The sequence below is a fragment of the Pygoscelis adeliae genome, unplaced genomic scaffold, assembly GCF_000699105.1.
Source record: "Pygoscelis adeliae isolate BGI_AS28 unplaced genomic scaffold, ASM69910v1 Scaffold121, whole genome shotgun sequence".
NCBI classification, from domain to species: domain Eukaryota; kingdom Metazoa; phylum Chordata; class Aves; order Sphenisciformes; family Spheniscidae; genus Pygoscelis; species Pygoscelis adeliae.
In genome coordinates, this window is record NW_008824359.1 from 8,526,911 (window position 1) to 8,545,550 (window position 18,640).

General features: G+C 39.6%; 1 protein-coding gene across 1 annotated transcript in view; it reads left to right on the forward strand.

The window, feature by feature from the left end:
* The window catches only part of KIF13B (kinesin family member 13B), a 141,233-nt gene that overhangs the window by 102,520 nt on the left and 20,073 nt on the right, over positions 1-18,640 (forward strand). Inside the window, exons 29-38 of the mRNA XM_009319762.1 lie at positions 6-132; positions 1,681-1,736; positions 3,065-3,189; positions 4,316-4,492; positions 6,071-6,163; positions 7,122-7,274; positions 8,274-8,351; positions 9,015-9,068; positions 10,028-10,048; positions 17,393-17,510. Of these exons, the coding sequence (XP_009318037.1) occupies positions 6-132; positions 1,681-1,736; positions 3,065-3,189; positions 4,316-4,492; positions 6,071-6,163; positions 7,122-7,274; positions 8,274-8,351; positions 9,015-9,068; positions 10,028-10,048; positions 17,393-17,510 (1,002 nt within the window). The remainder of the gene's footprint in view (positions 1-5; positions 133-1,680; positions 1,737-3,064; positions 3,190-4,315; positions 4,493-6,070; positions 6,164-7,121; positions 7,275-8,273; positions 8,352-9,014; positions 9,069-10,027; positions 10,049-17,392; positions 17,511-18,640) is intronic.

Sequence of the window (18,640 nt, forward strand, 5' to 3'; positions counted from 1 at the left end):
TCCAGACAAAACAGAAGATGATGCAGATCGGGAGGCACAGCTTTTAGAGATGAGGCTAACGCTCACTGAAGAAAGGAATGCTGTAATGGTTCCTTCTGCTGGCAGTGGGATCCCTGGAGCTCCAGCGGAGTGGTAGGAACATACATTGCCGTATGCAAGAACGAATGTAAAGATGATGCATGGCCTGTTCTTGCCTTGGATTGTTGCCATTTTTTGCTTTCCTTAATCTGGCCTCTGTATACTGTATGAGCAAAGTTGTTAAAATTAGGCCTCTTGCTTAAACTATTTTATTAGACTGTGTATCTGAAATCCAGAAATGCTATTTAGTAAACGATACTATTATTGATCAGAGTGTAATTATGACCTTCTGAAAAAAAGGAATCAATATATATTACCGCTGCACTTACCATTTAAAAAAATTAGCTAATATGTTAATTACCTAGTTCATTCACTTAAAAGGCTGCTCCGTCATAATAAAAGTGCATCTACAGGAGCATTTTTTTGCGCTCCTGGTTTGAGTGCAAAGTCTGTTTAGTCAGCAAGTGTTCCATGTAATTTTCTAAACATTAAAAATAGTAAACTACGCTAGACTGAGATTGCCGTACTGTAGCAGCTGAGTAACAACTGCAGATAAGGAAGCAAGGTTGTTTCACTTCAAACCTCTTGTCTTCAGTTGCTTTCAACTTTCAGAAATTTTTTTCTGAGCAAACCTCTAAATATTTATTGATGAAATTGGCTGTCATGGAGTTTTAAGCTGAAGTTTGTTAAAGCTAGTACTTCTGAAACATAAAAATGGCAAACGCTTTGTTGGAAACACGTCAAATTTCACATCAAAGTGTTTGACTAGGTTTGAAAACAGTGGAGCTGCAGGAAACTTACTTGAGGAAGAATCTGTTTTGAACGCATTCGTGCCAGAGGAGATATTCAGTATGATTCAAGCACCCTATATGTTACATGAGACTCCAGCCTGCTCGTGTTCACCATGAAGTTTATCAAGTCCAAGTTTGTCATGAGATGGCTACAGCCCTTTTTTACAGCTAAGATTGCAACAAGGAGTCTTAAAGTCTTTCATGCTTCATATTATGTTTTTAGTATCTTCTTAATGTTGTGTAGCTTAAAAGGGCTGGGCAATGGAATATTTACTTTTAAAAACAAAAAACCCACCACCTATGTTACCCCTTCTTCCATGATATGAGAGATGCCTTAAATGGCAGCTTTGACTCTTAAATATGTGTTTTGCAAGAAAGAGTAATAACCGTGTAGTGTGGCAGCATTAATGTTAGTTTAAAAACTGACACTGGATTTTCTGATTCTCACTCTGCTGTCTTCACTGCTATCACTAATGCAGGGGGGTTTGCATTTAATAAATGTGTGTGTCACGGTAAATAAACTTAATTTTGCTATTAGTATTTTAGAGGGAGAAAACATTTCTGAAAGCAGAGGTCAAAGAATATAATAATTCGAAGAGAGCTGGTATAAAAGAAATACCAATTTAGTTGAGTCTCTTGGAATCTGCAACAGTAAATTAAAATAAAGCTGTTTGCCAAGGTTATCAATGGTCTGGCTTAGAAATGCAGTTGTACTGAATGTAATGTGCTGTGGGCTTGTATCATAAGGTACGTGTGCTGGGTAAATCTGCGTTAGTTTAAATGCCACCATTGTCCCTGTCTTACATTTTAGGACTCCTGTGCCTGGTATGGAAACTCACATTCCTGTTATTTTCCTTGACTTGAATGGTAAGTGTTTCTTAAAATGACAGAGTACTTTGAAACAAACTTTGTACAACCGATGACATTATAGAATCTAAGCAAGCTAATAAAATGAAGAAAAGCCTGGAATGGCAGGTAGATCAATTTGAGAGTGCACATTTTTGACTGAAACGTATTATTTAATGCTTCAAAATACACAGCATTATATATGGAAGGAACCATAGGTTTTAATAATCCCAATATTCTGCAGATATTTAATAAGTAAAATAGAAATAGTAAAATGAGTACACTTAAGGGAGTGAACGGCAAAAGCCAGTGTCAAATAAAAATTATTGCTGGGAATGTTCTTTCTGGGATCTCACAAGGATATAGCACTGATGCTATATCCTATAATTTCTTTACTGATGACTTAGAAGAAAATGTGAAGTCACTGGTAATAACATTTGCATATCAAAAAAACCATAGCATGATAAGCTCAAGTTAGTTTTACAGAGTGCGATTCTTTATGTGTTTCTTTAAACAATGTGTGTTTCAATACATCGAAATACAAGATCCAGTTTGAACAATGTATTTGGCAGATACTTCTACCAAAGATGGGAAATTGTAGCCGAGAAATCAGCAATCCCAAAGTAGTCCAGGGAGCCAACAGTGCCTAATCAGTTGAATAATTCCTTGTTAGGATGTTTAAAAGAGGGTTAACAGTTGGCTTGGAAGCATCAGGTGAGAGTGGGGAGGTGGCATGCTGCCTGTTGTGAGGAGGACTTTGCTGCAATGCTGTTTACATTGATGGCTTGTTCACCTCAAAAGCGCATTGATATATCAAATGGCTTCAGAGAGGAGCTAGTTAATAATTCATTCATGGTGAGGGACTGGAGCCAGAACAGGTTAAGCTTCTTCTCAAAAACCAGATTAAGGATTTGTTTAATCATGATCTAAAAGTACTGTATTTCTACTTTTTCTACGAGCAGCTTATCTTTATTTAAAAAAAAAAAAAAAAAAACCAACACCTAACTAATGCCAAATGAGCAATGTACTCAGTATGATTGAGCAGTAGTGCTGAAAATATACCTGTGGGCAAGGAGGGGGTGTTTACAACCGGGGGAGATTCCGCACAATAGAGGACTTTATAAGGCACGCTTGAGTCTGTGTCCCCAAATCTTTGTGCATGCTTTCTGTGTAGAAATGGGATTCTTTCTGAAGTGGAACAATGCGAGGAGCTTTTCTTATGTAGGTAGGGTTTAAGTAGCCAAGCTGGGAGTTTGTGATGAAAATCTGAATTCATGACTTGCCGGATGTTTTTAAAAAGGATAATTGCTTTGTGTCTCCTCACCTTCTGCATTCGCTTTTGTTTCTAGCTGATGACTTCAGTTCCCAAGATAACCTTGATGACCCAGAAGCAGGTGGGTGGGATGCTACGCTTGTTGCAGAAGAGGAGGAGGAATTCTTTGAACTGCAGATTGTGAAGCATCATGATAGTGAGGTAAGCAGAGATGCAGACCATTATATTTAGTCCAGGTGTCTTTTAGTTTTTATATATTCAGATGTGAAAATAATGCATCAAAGAGGGCATACAAAGGGCAATGCTTGTGTCGTATATGACTGACTTTGTGTTTTCAGGGAATATTAGCTAGGAGTATAATCATGATTTGAAAAATAATAAAACTCAAGGATTATCCTTCATCTAAATCCAAGCATTACAAAAGGTTGAGATTCTGAGTTCGTGTTTAAAAAAACAAAACAAAACCAAACCCCTGAGCAAATGAGAGTATGGAAGCCCCTAGCTGACAAACCAAACAATCTTAACTGTTGCTACGGTGAACACATTTACCTCTGCATTGTCACATTCATTATACTCCATTTTGCCACATAGCTCGTAGTTTCACAACTTTACAATTGTTGGTTTATAATTTTTGCTATTAGGTTTAGAATCTCTGATCTATTTTTTTACCTTAAAATTTTGCTCCTTACTTTGAAACTTATTTCTTTGTATATTTTTAGAGGAGCTTTATTCCTGATGGTTTGGGTAGGTTTTTTGTTCTGTTTCATTTTTAAAGCCTGGAAAGATGGCTACCAGGCTGTTTTTCTTACGGCTTGAAGACCAACCATTTAAATCTTCAGTAATACTTTATGTTTTAACATTCAGGAAGAGAAATTCCAGCTTTTGCTGTATTGCTAGAAATGTTTCAGCAAAGTTATTTCTCAAATACAGACAGGAGAGTTTGTGGTGTGATGGAAGATTTTCACTGCAATCTCTGTTGCTCTCTGGTTTATGTTAATATATTAGGCCAAATGGTCCTGTAGTTCTGCATATTTTATAATTTATTTGCAATGATCCTGGGTATTCAGAGATCTCTTTTTCAAGAGGAAATGTTCCAGAGTTTGAGCAAGTTGGCATTTTTAATCCCAACGTCGTCATTTGGCAAACTAATCTTGATTTTTAAATGGCCTCTTGTAAAGCGCAGGGATTTTTCTTCATAGGGAGTGAAATGGAGAAGTTGACTCTCAAAATTTATGTATTATGTATTTTTGTTAATTATGCTTAATTAATTACAGTTAATTATACACCTAATTATGCTTATTAGAGGATACATTTTTTTCCTTTGCAGGTGAAAGCAGAAGCCTCATGGGATTCCACAGTCCACGACTGTATCCAGCTCAGTAAAGGAACAGCAGCAGATGAAAGAGTTTACCTTATTGTGAGAGCCACTGTCCAGCTCAGCCACCCTGCAGAAATGCAATTAGTGTTGCGCAAGCGCATTTGTGTTAATGTGTATGGCAGACAGGTATATCTTTTATTAATCCTTCACACTTTCACTCTGCCCCACATTTATCACTACTTGAAGAGGGGAAGGCTGTGATTTGTGCAATATGCTGCTGCTGTGACTCTTATTTTCTTTTATCTGCCTTTATCTCTGCCTGAATGGAAGCACCTTATCAATGGCATTTATCAAGACTTTAAGCTGCCGGGTAATTTTCATAGTACCTTTTATATTGTGGATGATAATGCAGCTTTTTTTTAAAGGCTCGGTCACATCTAAGTATGAGAGAGTCGGTATTATTTGTATTAACTACTAAGTGCTTTATCCCCAATCACTGGAAAAAGTGGAAAGAGTTAACTTTTCATGAGCTTGGAGTTCATGTTTTGCAAAAACGGTGCATCAGAAGAAACTTGTGTGTTTCCCTACTCCTATAGTAAGTTCACACATTACTGCTAACCATTTCTATTTATGCATCCAGATATTAGAGATAAACTAGCAATAGTTGGAGCAGAAGTCCCCTTGTGTAATTTGTCAAAGTTAATCACTCTTGGTCTTCTATGTTTTCCAATTGGCTTGTGCTCTTACAATAATGTGTAGGTGAGAGCAGGATGTTTGATAAACGGAAAGCAGAAGGTTGTCATTCCATTTGCAGCATTGTGTCCTGAAAAATATTTAATTCTTGAGAAAGATGGTGAGGAAGAGTTTGTTCAGCATTGTCTCAGAATCCAGCTTCCCGTAGCAGTGATAATGACAAAGCAGAAAGCCTGAATTGTTATTCTGTTTGCACATCTGTAGTTAAAATCTGAAGCAAGAGCAGAAGAGGTGTGGTCGCACCCAGAAACCCTGTAGGCAATTCTAAACTGTTTTTAGTGCTAGGAATAGAAGAACTACAGTTCTTGGTGCTTTTTCTCAGAAAGGGAACGGTGAATTTTTTGTCATATAGAATGGAAGAGTGTATGCAGTAGATAAATTGAGCCTGCCAATAATTACAGTCGTGTTAAGTCTTCATCAGTTCTGTTTTCTACAGATTTAGTCCATGATGTTTTTTTACTTTTATTCGACAGGGAATCTTTGGCTTGCTTGCTAGGTTTCTAAAAATCCTCGTCAATAACCTTTCCCGGGTGTTCGTCTCAGCAGCATCTTTGAATGACTCATCTCTGCATTAATTCAACAGTCCAGTTCTTAACCCTGCAAGGCACCAAGTCAGCATAAACAATGACCATGCCCCCTTAAGTCATTCTTCATAACGATCTCTTTGGTCAAGAATTTAATGCCTGTACTTGTCGATATTCAAGACAAGTCACCTAGGGCTCTACCAAAAAAAAAAAACCCAAACCCCCACCTCTAGAAGTAGCAAATGCTTTGTGTGCCGGTTAAGCAGTCACCTTGCAATGAAGGAAGTTAATCCTTTCTCTGTGTCTAAAATACAGACAAGCAAATGATTTGTCTCCAAGTTAAAATCTTTGACTCGTACGTATTTATTGGCTAGTTTCTTGGGTTTGGACTTCTTTCTTTGTAAACTATATTTACTTCAGCTGAAATATGTTAAACCATGTTTTCCTTAAAGCAGGAAATATTTTCCTTTTCTTTGCCTCCCCACAGGGTTTTGCACAGAGTTTCCTCCGAAGAATGTCTCACCGAAGTTCCATTCCTGGCTGTGGTGTCACTTTTGAGATAGTCTCAAATATTCCAGAGGTGAATAAGAAATCAGTGTGTCTGAAATTGGATAAGAGCCTCTAACTTTGATTTTTCCCTTATTTTGAGCATGCTAGCTCTTGCTGCTGCAGGCATAAACTATGGTTCTTATAAAAGATTAAGCATATTCCTTTACGTGCCATGACTTAGCAGCAACCTATGTCTTACCAGTGTCACTATGTATTTTGTTGAGTGAGCATCTATTTGCTCAGGTCCTTGAAGAAACATTTTAAAGAGAGAGAAAAAGGGGGAGTAAAGATGGGTAGGTGAAGTGCCTAACATAGGGAGCGTGAGAAAATGTAAAAAATAACAAAGTGGCTTTTTCTAAGTAATGTCTTTATGCAACTCTTGATTCCTGAACATGTTCATAGTTAGATGCTAATCCTTTCCTTCCAAACAGATGCTCTGTCAGAGCACTTGTAAAAACATTAACACATGAAGAGCCAAAAGTCTGATTGCTGCCTGACTGTCTTTTATGTTCTGCTGTATTTAGCACTCTGTTGAAATGCTTCTCAAGCAACGTTCTGTTTTTTTTCTCGGAAGTCACTTGAAATTTTGTTTTCCTCACAGGATAGGTAACGCCCCGAATGTGTTTGAGCATTTTTTAATTACGAAATACCTGAATGCAGCCCTTTTGCTAATCTATGGCAGTGTCTCACTGTGAGACTCTCAAAAAAAAACCCAAACCACCAAAACCTAAAGAACAGTAACCACGTATAGCTTGAGATGTCTGTGACAGTGGTAGGAGCACCCGTGCAGTTTGCATGGCACAAGTTCCTTCAATGTAACGAGGCTTATCTTTAGAAATCTCCAACAAGACATCTGAATCTGCCCCTGAGCTTAAGGGCAAACAATGTTGAATCTGTCCTGCATGTTTTAAAAATGCGTTTTCTTCAGGAGTGATGTGGGAGATTTTTATTTTATTTTAAAAGGATGTCATTTCTTTTCATCTTCCTAGGATGCTCAAGGAGCTGAAGAGCGGGAGGCACTAGCCAGAATGGCAGCGAATGTTGAAGATGCAGCTTCAGCTGACTCTGAAGCCTATATTGAGAAGTACTTGCGGAGTGTGCTGGCTGTGGAGAACATTCTCACCTTGGATCGTCTGCGCCAGGTCTGTTTTTAAGGCTGTAGCAGACAGCAGGGAATATGCTTACTAAGAACCGTGTATGGCAATGCAAATGTTCTCATAAGTGCATACAATGGCTAACAAACCAAAAACACCACTTCACTGCATACCTCAGCCTTACAAAGTGTGCGTGTGGCAAACGTCCAAAGAGGCAAATGTAGCTCTCTCTGTAGAGATGTTCTCACTCAGCTACCTGCGATATGGATGGATGGGACTGGGAGCTCTATATTAAATGCGTTATTATGGGATGCTTGGTTTGTTTTTAAGACTGTGCATTGCTAATTATGGTTCAGAAAAAGTAGTTGTGTGGCATTAGCTTTTGCTTTCTGAAGCTTTGGGCTTTAGTAATAGTTTCTGAAGTTGCTAGTAGAATTCTTGTCATTTTGCCCATATGCTACCTTGAAGTAACCAAACCTATTCCGTCAATAAATAAGACGTTGATTGGGTCAATCTTAAGTACTGTAACTTGATCTGTTTACCAGGAAAAATACAGGAGAGAAAAATATTTATTGAAAAATGTTCTTCTGGATATAAATTATGCAAGCACAAAAAGTTATGCAAAACAAGCTAGGGTATGTGCCTGCCCAGTATAAATTAATGGTGAAGTGTGATGCGCTCTAAGTATTGAAAGCAAGTTCCCTGTCATATATAATTAGTTTAAAGGATTAAAATAGGAGCTCAGCTAGGAAAGGGAGTCTTAGTCTTTGCATCTGTAACAGTCATCTCCTAGAATCAGAACTAGCTGTAAAATCCTACGTGTGCCAATCAGCACAATACTAGATGTTCAAGTTTATCCACTCTGACACTTCCAGCCATATTATGTGCAAGTTTTAGATTACAGTAGCCTTTACAGACAGGAGCCTGTGCAATAAGGCTGTTTAGAAACATTTTTCTTGTATAGACAAAACTATCCTGGGATGATTTGAGCTTAGATTCTTACAAAACATGCATATTTTCTTTGTTTTGCTTCTCTATGATTGGCAGGAAGTTGCTGTAAAAGAGCAGCTAATGGGAAAAGGAAAACTCTACCGCAGGAGCCTGAGCTCTCCCAACGTGAATCGGGTGAGTATTCCGTGCTGGCATCTGCAGCGTGTTGAGGGCAGCAGGTCCAGTCTTTGAACTACAGGTCCCTGTGATGCCGGAGTCATGGAGTATAGCAATAAATTTCCTTCTGTTTGACCCTTCTGTTTGTCTGTGCTATTTGTGAGCATGTAAATTGCTAAGCGGAGATGAAATCTGCACATATTCATGCTTTCATCATACAGGCTAGTATGCGTGAAAGCACCCCCATAAATCCAGACTATCTGAAAAAGTAACATAAAAAGAACTTCTGCTTTTTTTTTTTCTTTTTTTCTGAACCCTGGAGGTTTTTTCATTTAGCTATCAAATTGAAGATTTTTTTCTTTTTCTTTAGAAGATTTGAAAGCAAGTTACAAGTGTTTACTGAACTTAAACTTTGTAACAGTGTTGTGCATAAGAAAGGTGAGACTTCTGTTGTCCAAAATTTGGAAAGAAATCCATTGACGGAACTGGTAATCAAACTTGTCAAATTCTGGCTCCTTCCAGGTCAATAAGTGGAATTTCACCTTTCATCTCTTGGCTTTCAGTTCTGCTTTAACCGCAAAACTATTTCTTCTCACCCTTCCTTGTGTTTGTCAAGAGACATATTTATCAGTTGTTTAAGTTTTTGTTAAGAAATAATTCTGCTTGTCTTAACTATTTCAGCTTTCTGGAAGCCGCCAAGATTTAGCACCCCCTTATAACCTGAGCAGTAACCGGGTAAGTATCTGAAGGTCTCCTGGGAAATCTTCTGTAGAAAAAAGGTAGCTACAGTGACTACAGTATACCAGTTACAGGGGCGTAAGTGGGAAACATCCGTAAAAGGTGGGGCACACCCATGGTGCTCCTTGTATCCTTGGGACTGTTCCTAGGACATAACTACCTTTGGATGTGCGACACTAGACCTCTCTGGGAAAGTTCCCAGGCCTTTGTCGGTCATACAGCACTGCTGCCAACCGCTGTGCGATGTACGATGGCAGACCTGAGTTGAGCAGACAAGATTAAACGTAGCCATCCATCACACAGGATTGCATTTATCAGGGGAAATTTTCTCATTGTCAAGCTTCAGAGCTCTTCCAAAGCTTTCACCTGGCTGGATGCAAACCTTCTGGGTAAGGCACAAATTTGGGTTTATATGTAAGTTCAGGTCCACCTCTAGGACAGAATAGAGGCCTTTGAAGAGAGTCTCTGACCTTCAGAGGGAAACCAGCAGTCTTAAGCTTGTGGTGGGTGATAATTCAGCCCATTACACTCCTTAAAAACAACTGTATAGATCAAAAGTATTTCTTTAAAAAGTGAAATTTAAACTTATTTTCCAAATCTTAGATAAACTGAAGGGTCTTCTCCTGATAGATATTCTGCCCAGCAAGCAGAGCCATTTTAAAAGGGAGAATCTAGTGGTGAAAAGGTATTTTAATGCCTAATGCAATTGCATGGAATAATAGAATTTTGATGTAGCGCTCTAGCATTGGTTGCTAAATCTGCCACATCTGGTCCATGTAGAGAATGCTAAAGTATGTGCAGGTGATAAAGTGCTTATAGCAACTTCTATTTGGAGAGAACTGTGGGGTGTTTCAATATTGTAGGTTTTCAAAGCAAAAATTGAAGACCAGAGTTTTTAATAATTTCTGTTTTTCTCCTCCCTTCCCCTCAATGATTTATCTCATTGCATGTTTCAGAGTCCAAAGGTCCCAGCAGAGGTAATTCATTAGGCCCACCTAATGAGTGGGATAATAATTTTATCTCACTATAAAGTTTATTTTGCTCACTTACATGCTTTTACTTCCTGCTTTGAAGGTGCTGCTGGTGGTGTCTCATTTGCATTGTACACAGCAAATGAGTTTTTCCATTGAAAAGCCTGTCATTAATGCAGTTTGAAACTGGTACAAATGAGAGAAGTTTCTCCTTCTTGGGTACATCTTATGGTTTGTTACAGAGCTATAGCTATTTAATGCCGTTTCTCAAAGTTCTTTGGATAGGGTGAAGTTATTTCAGAAATGGCCCCAACTCAGCTAAAAAGAAAAAAAAAAAGGTAGACCTGAAAGCAAGCAAATATATGCCAGTCACGTGTACCTTAGCCTGGAGATGAGAGAAACATTGAGAGTTTCTTCCAAATCTTTCGCAGGCTTTATGGCTTCAGATAGTTCAGTGTTAACAACTCTCGATTTCTATGAAAGAATGATTTTAAATTAATACTGGGCCAATGGAAAACATGTTTATCCTTAGTATCATGTTAACAGTCTCGGAGGAATGACTGTCCCCTTAGTTGTACCAAGCTTTGGTTAACCAGAGTTAATTAGTAGTGGTTTGCATGGGGTTTTGCAGCTCTTCACCGTGGTTGATGTAGCCGCTGGCAAACACGCTGTACCGCTGTAACGTGGAGCTGAGATTGTGTAGCTTACCTCCTTGCTTGCAGCGTCTTCATTTCAAGGCACTTGTTACTCAGGACATGGGGAGTGCAAACTCCCCTGTTAGAATTTTCTGATTTCAAATGGATCTCTGGTTCAGTTTCCGTAGGGAGATGAACGAAAGCGTTTGTAATCACAATGAAATGTTAAACAAATTCTTAAATGTTCCTATAGCACACAGACACCATAAAGCACACTGGTGATACTGGATCTATCTATTTTGGCGTAAAGGATCTGAGAATGGCTTGATACGCAGAGTTTCAGCTAAGTTAGATGTCGTCGTCACTTGCAGAGAAATTTAGTGAAAAGTCTTCTCCAGCAGTCATAACTCATTATTTTACCAGGAATTTGGTTTTGCTTACAAGTGACTATAATAAGCTAATCTCAAACAAGTGGTTTATTATATCATAAGAAACATCAGTCACAGGATAGTAACGGCATCCTGAATTGGGTGGAGAACTAATCTGTCAAGCCTGCATACTTTAATATTAGTGGGAGCCCTCAACATATTTCAGAATATTCCTCTCCTTAACTTTTATTCCATTACTTCATTTTTCTCTCTAATTTTAACATTATTATTCCTTGCAGTCTTTACCATGGATTTTTGGCTTTGTGGAAAGGACTCTTGAGTCTCATTCCTTTATGTAAAGCACCATTCACGCTGGTGAAGTTATGAATGTGGACACCGCTTCATTCTTCAGCACTATGAATAGCCAGGACTCATTCCCCTGTAAACAAGAATATTAAACAAGTTAGAATAAGAAGCAAAGATGGTGTTGGTGCAGCTAAAACAGGCAGATCAGAAGTTTCCAGAATTAGGACCCGGATTCATCTTGCAGCCATAGTTGAATCTTTGTTACTACAAATGTGGATGGGTGGTCACACCCCCATGAAGAGCTAGAAAAGCCCTTCTCCAGACTGGAGCAGAGGTGTGGGTTTGGCACATTTTGAAAAAACATTGAAGAATATCTCTGTGTACTGACACCACAGAGAGCTTCCAAAGAGCAGGATGACTCTCACACTGAGATATGCATTCGTGTGAAATATTTAAGTCACCATTGGGATTTTTTTAATAACTCATGAGATTAAGCTACCGAACTGGCTGAGAAGGCAAAGAGATGCCTTCTAAATTTACTTCAGAAGACAGTCTTACGGATGTTTCATATTAGGTTAACAGGACTGCATTTGGTCTCACCTCGAAGTTATATCTGCTTGCTTAAATGAGAAAAAGCCGATTTTTACTCCTGTTATCACTACAGATATGGTTACGGGAGAGTGAGATGAATTTTATTTCATCTTGCACATCAGCACATGTCAGGTGATGCCAGAGTATGGAGTCTCTTAGTGGCGATACAAGATACGGAGCTGGATTTTTACGTTCCAGGGTGCTTGCATTGGAATTTAAAAAATTCAGTTGACTTAAACTGGATGAATGAGCTGCACAAAGAATGGAAGGCACCTCTGGCTTTTTTTACAGGTCGTCTTCAGACTATAATCACATCCTGATGAAAAATTTCATGAGTTGTTCTTAAAATACCTTTGCACAATAGCCATTCTGTCTTTGACAGTCAGCCTTCCTTTCCCAAAGGTCTGGTAGTTTGTAGCTCAAAAGCCTTGTATCCAAAAGCCAGGTAAGACAAGATTGTGCCACTGAACCTTCAGATTTTACTGGGAACCAGAGTTTTTTCACCAAATTGGTACCGTGTAGATCAATTTGAATAATCTCGCTGTTCATGAGAACAAGTGCCTTTTGTCCCAGCTGTATGCTTACATTTAAGTGCTACATGGTCACCTTTTCCTAAGCCTTTTCTGAACTGCTAAAATAATAAAACACAAGAACTATTCATTTCTCTTACCCAGTGGCAGCATTTTAATGGTCTGTCAACTTCAAGAAAAGAATTGTTGTCAGGTAAAGCCTACAGATGACTTAGGTAGTGATCACCCATATTTGCTCTAAAGATTTTGTGCGTGTCGGTGCTGACCTGAAATAAATTCCCTGGTGTTTTTCACGGAGGATGTGTGAAAGAAGGGAAGGCAGAGGGGAAGGAGAAGGTATTATAGAAATAAAACACTTTATTTTGATACAGTGCTGTTTATACATCAAGGGACATGCATTCTTCCGGTGGCTATTTTTTGATTTGTTAAATTAAGTCACTTGACCTCTGTTTGGACACTTGGCAGAGACCAAATATATTCATGAAATGATGGCTCCTCTGGGCAAATGATTTATAAACTTCCTTCCTTTCTCTCACCACCCTTCTTGATAGAGGAAAGATTCACAGCACTTAATACCAATTGCTTAGACTTCAAGTGTTTCAGTTAGTGAATGCACAAAGCAATCGTGAGAGTGCTATATAACATGCATATGTGAAACTTGGGAACTTCATCAAGTTAATATAGTTAATAATTCTTATATTTTTTCTTTTTGTGAGATTGAGATGGGTTATCTTTCAATCCACCTTAGGAAAATCAATCATTCATGAACTACCTTTTGCCTCTGCAGATTCTTCACACAACAGTTGAGCCTTTCAGTTGCCTCCAGTATTTTCTTTTGCAAATATTTCTCCACCTGTTGCCCTGATTTACCTACTTTTTCATGGTTTGCTGTCATCTTAGAGTTGAGGCTCACGTTACCCCTAACAAATCTGACCTTCAGTCTACAATGATGATCTTTCCGCTCTCTCCAAAGCCAGTGTTATTTAAAAACCCAACATGCCTTAAATATATGGCCAGACAAATCCTTTTCTCAAGTGCACATTCCTGTTCTCAGGACCTTGATTTTATTTAACGTGGCAAAATATTTAAAATTGTGTCAAAAATGTAGTCATCCATAATAGCAAGGCTGAAGCAAAATTTCCTAAAGATCCTAAGAAAAAAGGCTTTTCCTAAGGAAAAAGTCACTAAACGTTGCCATTCTTTCTGTACAAGATGAATATTCTGGAAGTGTTTTGCTCTGTTTCTTACCTACTCCAATTTTTTTCATCATTCTCCAAACAGGTCTAGAAAGTAGAGATACTTGCCTGAAACTGTTTTTGTTAGAACAGTCAATGAAGGGCACTTCTGACTCAACAAATTGTGATTCAGAAGATGATTCAGTTGCTCCTTACCTGCATTGAGTCAGTGTTCTAGAAAGCTAGAAAACTTTCCCATAATAGTCTTTCTGTTTCTTATGTCTCTGTGGTCTCCAGAAGCACTTAGACTTGGCCTATAGGTAGAAAATTAATAAGACATGTAGCCTTTATCCATTTGTCTTTAGTAAGTGCATCATTATCCTAAGATCCAAAAGTAACACTAATCAAGCTTTATGTCCTCCAAAAAAGAAGGCTTCAGATGCTTTGCACTCTTCCATAGTTTGTTTTCTTAACCTTATGCCAACATCTACCAGGCTGATGACAGACCAGACCAGAAGGCAACAAAACCAAACAGTATTTCAAGATTGTTTGAGTCTTGTGATGACTTCCCACCAAATAGTCTTCTGTTTTGGTTTTTTTGGGGGTTTTTTGGGGGTTGTTTTTTTTTTTAAACTCCTTGAAGTATTATGAGCTGGTGCATGCAAAAAATACCAAATTACACTGAGAGATTTTCCCCATCTGGATGAAGTATTAACTCTTTTCTCCTGTTTTGACTCTTTTCCTGCAAACTAACCCATCAGTGGGAGCCAGCAAAGGAGACTTCAGGAAACTTTTCACATCCCGAAGGGGAAGGCAGTTTGAGCATAGTCTGAAGTCATAGTCTGTTTCCATGCTGGCTTTCAGTGTCTGCTTCTGCGCGTGAAGTGATCAAAATGGCAGAAAGCAGACTCTGAAGCAGTGTTTTGAATGGATATAAGTGGGGCAAGACTGCATGCGGTAAGGCCACCTGAAAGAAACCTGCACTAGTTGAAAGATGAGACTGCAAAAGCCTGAATAAGAGTTTCTGGGGAGTGGAATGGGAAAGACTGTTTCATAGAAGCATTTTGTGGAAAGAATTTTCCAGACATAGGCATGACGTTTTGATGTGTGTAAGACGCAAATGAGTTGCAGGTCAAAGATAATGCTTAAGTTGGGGGCTTAAGGTATGGGTAGAACAGCTCTATCATCCATGCTGATAGAGCAGGAAGCTTTCAAGAGGAGCTTAAACACCAAAGTCCTCAAAAATACAAGACTAAACAAACCCCTGGTATTACTGCTAGGTCCCAGCCTGGGTTATATCAGTTTTGACATTCAGGATGGCTGCCTCCAGTGAACTCAGACATCCATTAGTCTTTAGGTATCCCAAATGTTACTTCACAGAAATAGCGCCTGTTGTCTCTACATCAAATAATACGGATGTTAGCTAGTAGAGGTCTGAAGACGGGTGCTGCTCTGCCAAAGTGCAAGTTACTTGCTATTCAAAGCAGGAGAGCTTCTGTGGGACTAACTTATAGATCCAAATGGAAACGATTTTTGCTCTGGGCTGCTCAGTGTGACCTTCAACCCATTGGAGAAATCTATTCCTCCTATCCTAGCTTATTTATTATTTGTGAAACATTCATGACTTCAAGTTACCGTTAAGATTAGCTTAGCTGCCTGTCATTTTTGTGTTCAAGGTCGGATTATTTCTTTGCATCCAATAGCGAGAAGCTTCTTGAAAAGGCACATTTCCACCCTCTTCCTCCAGGAAAAACACATGAAACTTGTGCTCTGGGATGTAGCAAGTCTATCCATCCCTTGTGACTCCTTTCTAGTATGTTCACTGTACCATCTCGTGAAAGTATTTCTCTTTCTGGTATGTCTTTTAAAAGAACAAGCAAGATTCAGATACAGGTACAATATAATCCAGACAAGTACAGATATTGTACTAACCATAGCATAACTCTTTACCAGAAGTGGGATCAGACTTAAATTTGTATCGGTTTGGCTGCACCATCCTGTCTTTGCAACCTCTGTTTCTGGAAAGGTGAAACTTTGCAAGCTTGTAGTCCTGAGGGCACTCTGCTACTTGACACAAATGAGTTGCAGGACAACACTTTTCCACAAGTCATTGAGACTTCTTATAGCATTTAAGACCAGATTCTTTTGGCACATAGACTCTTAAATGGATATTGAATTGCCTTAAGGTCTCCTATAAATAAAGTAAATTAGCACCATATAGTTTTATTAGCGCCTACTCTTTAGCAGTGCAAAGGAACCACTTTGGCAGGCATTACGAGTGGGCCTATATCAGAAGTTTGAAGGACAACCACATGGATTTCAGTGCCTACCTTTCAGCTCTGCACACTTAACGTGGTGCACAGTTTGGTGAAGCAATATACTGGTCTTGTGTCCACATGAAATTTTCAGCAGAGACACCCTCTGGCCAGTCACTTTGTGTAATCATTGCAGACAACTCTGTAAATGATTTTACATATCAAGATGATAGAGTTAGGAAAGAATGATTTGGCCACATAGATTCTTGACACTCGTGCACTGGTGTGAAATACTAGCTTGGAGATTCTCTGTGTTAGCCAAGAGACTTTGTCATTGAGCCAGTTTCTGACCCATAAGGTTGAGATGAAAGATGCAAAACCACAGTGGACCTTTGTAAAAGCGAGAGAAATCGCACCCCATGTGCAGAATGGTGTGTTACCTCCGTTGGGATCCATGTGAAAACCCAGCTAGAGAATCCCGGGACCTTGGGAAGGCAGATGGCTTACCACCTTCTCAGTCGCCGTTTCTTCCTACCTCATCTACACTCAGGCTCTTGCAGGTCTGAAAATCATAGAATCATTAAGGTTGGAAGAGACCTCTAAGATCATCGAGTCCAACCGTCAACCCAACACCACCATGCCCACTAAACCATGTCCCTAAGCGCCTCATCTACACGTCTTTTAAATACTTCCAGGGATGGGGACTCAACCACTTCCCTGGGCAGCCTGGTCCAATGTTTAACCACTCTTGCAGTAAAGACATTTTTCCTCACATCCAATCTAAACCTCCCCTGGCGCAACTTGAGGCCATTTCCTCATCATGTTTCATCTTCACTAACCATGTCAAGATTCTAACCTGTCTTTACTTAATCTTTTTCTTGGCTCCTGGTATCCGCAGCTTGTTGTCGTGTATTCCATCTCCCTCTTTTCCAGGCTGTTAAAAAAAATTGCACTACCACAGTTGTTTCCTCTTGATCTCATCAGCTCTTCCATTATCTGACCCTAGGCACTAACATCCAACCTTTAGGTCTAAGATTATATTTCTTTTCTTGTTCAGAGCTGTGTCTGTCCTCACCCCTTCCCTCTGACACTCTCTATATCCCGATTTCACTTGTGACCGCTTCCTGAGCAGATACACAAAATATTTAGGCATTTTGGGCAGACAGTACTATTTTATTTTCACCTGGCTGTAACTTTTCACCTGGTTGTGACTTCTAAAACACAGCTGTGCAATTGAGTGAACTATTACAGCTTTAAGGTCTATAAGTAGACTTTTTATGTGCCTTGATGCTGATGGGAGCTGGGGGTGCTTATCTTTGCAGGACTGGGTGTTTCAACTAAAAATGCCTCTGGGGAAGGGTCTTTCCTCAGCTCTGTGCATTCTGAACTTTGCAAAGGGGCTGTGCAGGCTGGCATGGTATGTAAGTATTGCTGTACTCTTGCTGGTGTGCTAACTTTGAAAAATACAACCTTTTTTCCCCCCCACCTAGGGCCGATGGGAGAGTCAGCAAGATGTATCCCAAGGTGCCACAAATCCCAGTAGAGGCATTAGTCCATCTCGTACCTCTCTGCCAGGCTCTGGGCAGCAAAACCATTCTCCTGATCCGGGTAAGGGCTTTCCTAAAGCTAAAATAACTTCCCTAAAAATGGAGTGAAGTTACCCCAGCTCCTGAATGTCAGATAAAGCTGAGCTGCTTTCAGAGATGCAGAGAAATTTCTTCTCCAGAAAAATGTTCACGCAGTTCCCTCTGTGTGAATATTTAGCAGTTGTGGCAAAGCTACTCCGACTCTAGGCTACTCCAGCTAGCCTTTCCTTCAACTCTGTTACTAGTTCTGCTAAATGCCACGTGGTTAAAGTTGTCTGAAGATGCAGTCTTATCTCAGGAGCTCAATTTCTAAAGCCAAAAGCTAGCTGGGCTCAGAAAGTGCTATTTGCTATGTGCGTAAACCAGCTGTCCTGGTTTCGGCAGGGATAGAGTTAATGTTCCTCCCAGTAGCTGGCATAGTGCTGTGTTTTGGATTTAGCGTGAGGATAATGTGATAACACACTGATGGTTTAGTTGTTGCTAAGCAGTGCTTATACTAAGTCAAGGACTTTTCAGCTTCCCGTGCTCTGCCAGCGGGGAGGGTGAGCGAGCGGTTGTGTGTGCTTGGTTGCTGACTGGAGTTCAACCACGACAGTCCTTTTTGGTGCCCAACGTGGGGCACGAAGGGTTGAGATAATGACAGATCTGACCAGAACGTGTTAAAATAAATTTGTTATAAGCATATACAGAGAAATTTCTAAAAACTAATTGCAAGTACATCACTAATGGCAAGACACTGGCCAGAAGAAGACCCCAGACAAGAAAGATGGGTGACGAATGTCTTTTCAAAAGCCTAAAGGGACTATTGAATATTCTGTGGAATCAAGAGATACTTTAGACAGTATTGCCTTGAAATTTGATATATCACCCTCAGGTAACTGATTGAAGTCAAGCTCCATAACCTTATCGGTGTCCCAGAGAGGGATGTCAATAGACCCCTGCCAGCCGCTCGCTCACCCACCCCACCTCCCCACCCCCTCCAGTGGGATGGGGGAGAGCATCAGAAGGGCAAAAGTAAGAAAACTTGTGGGTTGAGATAAGAACAGTTTAATGATTGAAATAATAGAATAATAATAAATTGTAATGAAAAGGAAAACAATAAAAAAGAGAGAGAGAAACAAAACCCAGGAAAAATAAGTGATGCAGCTGCTC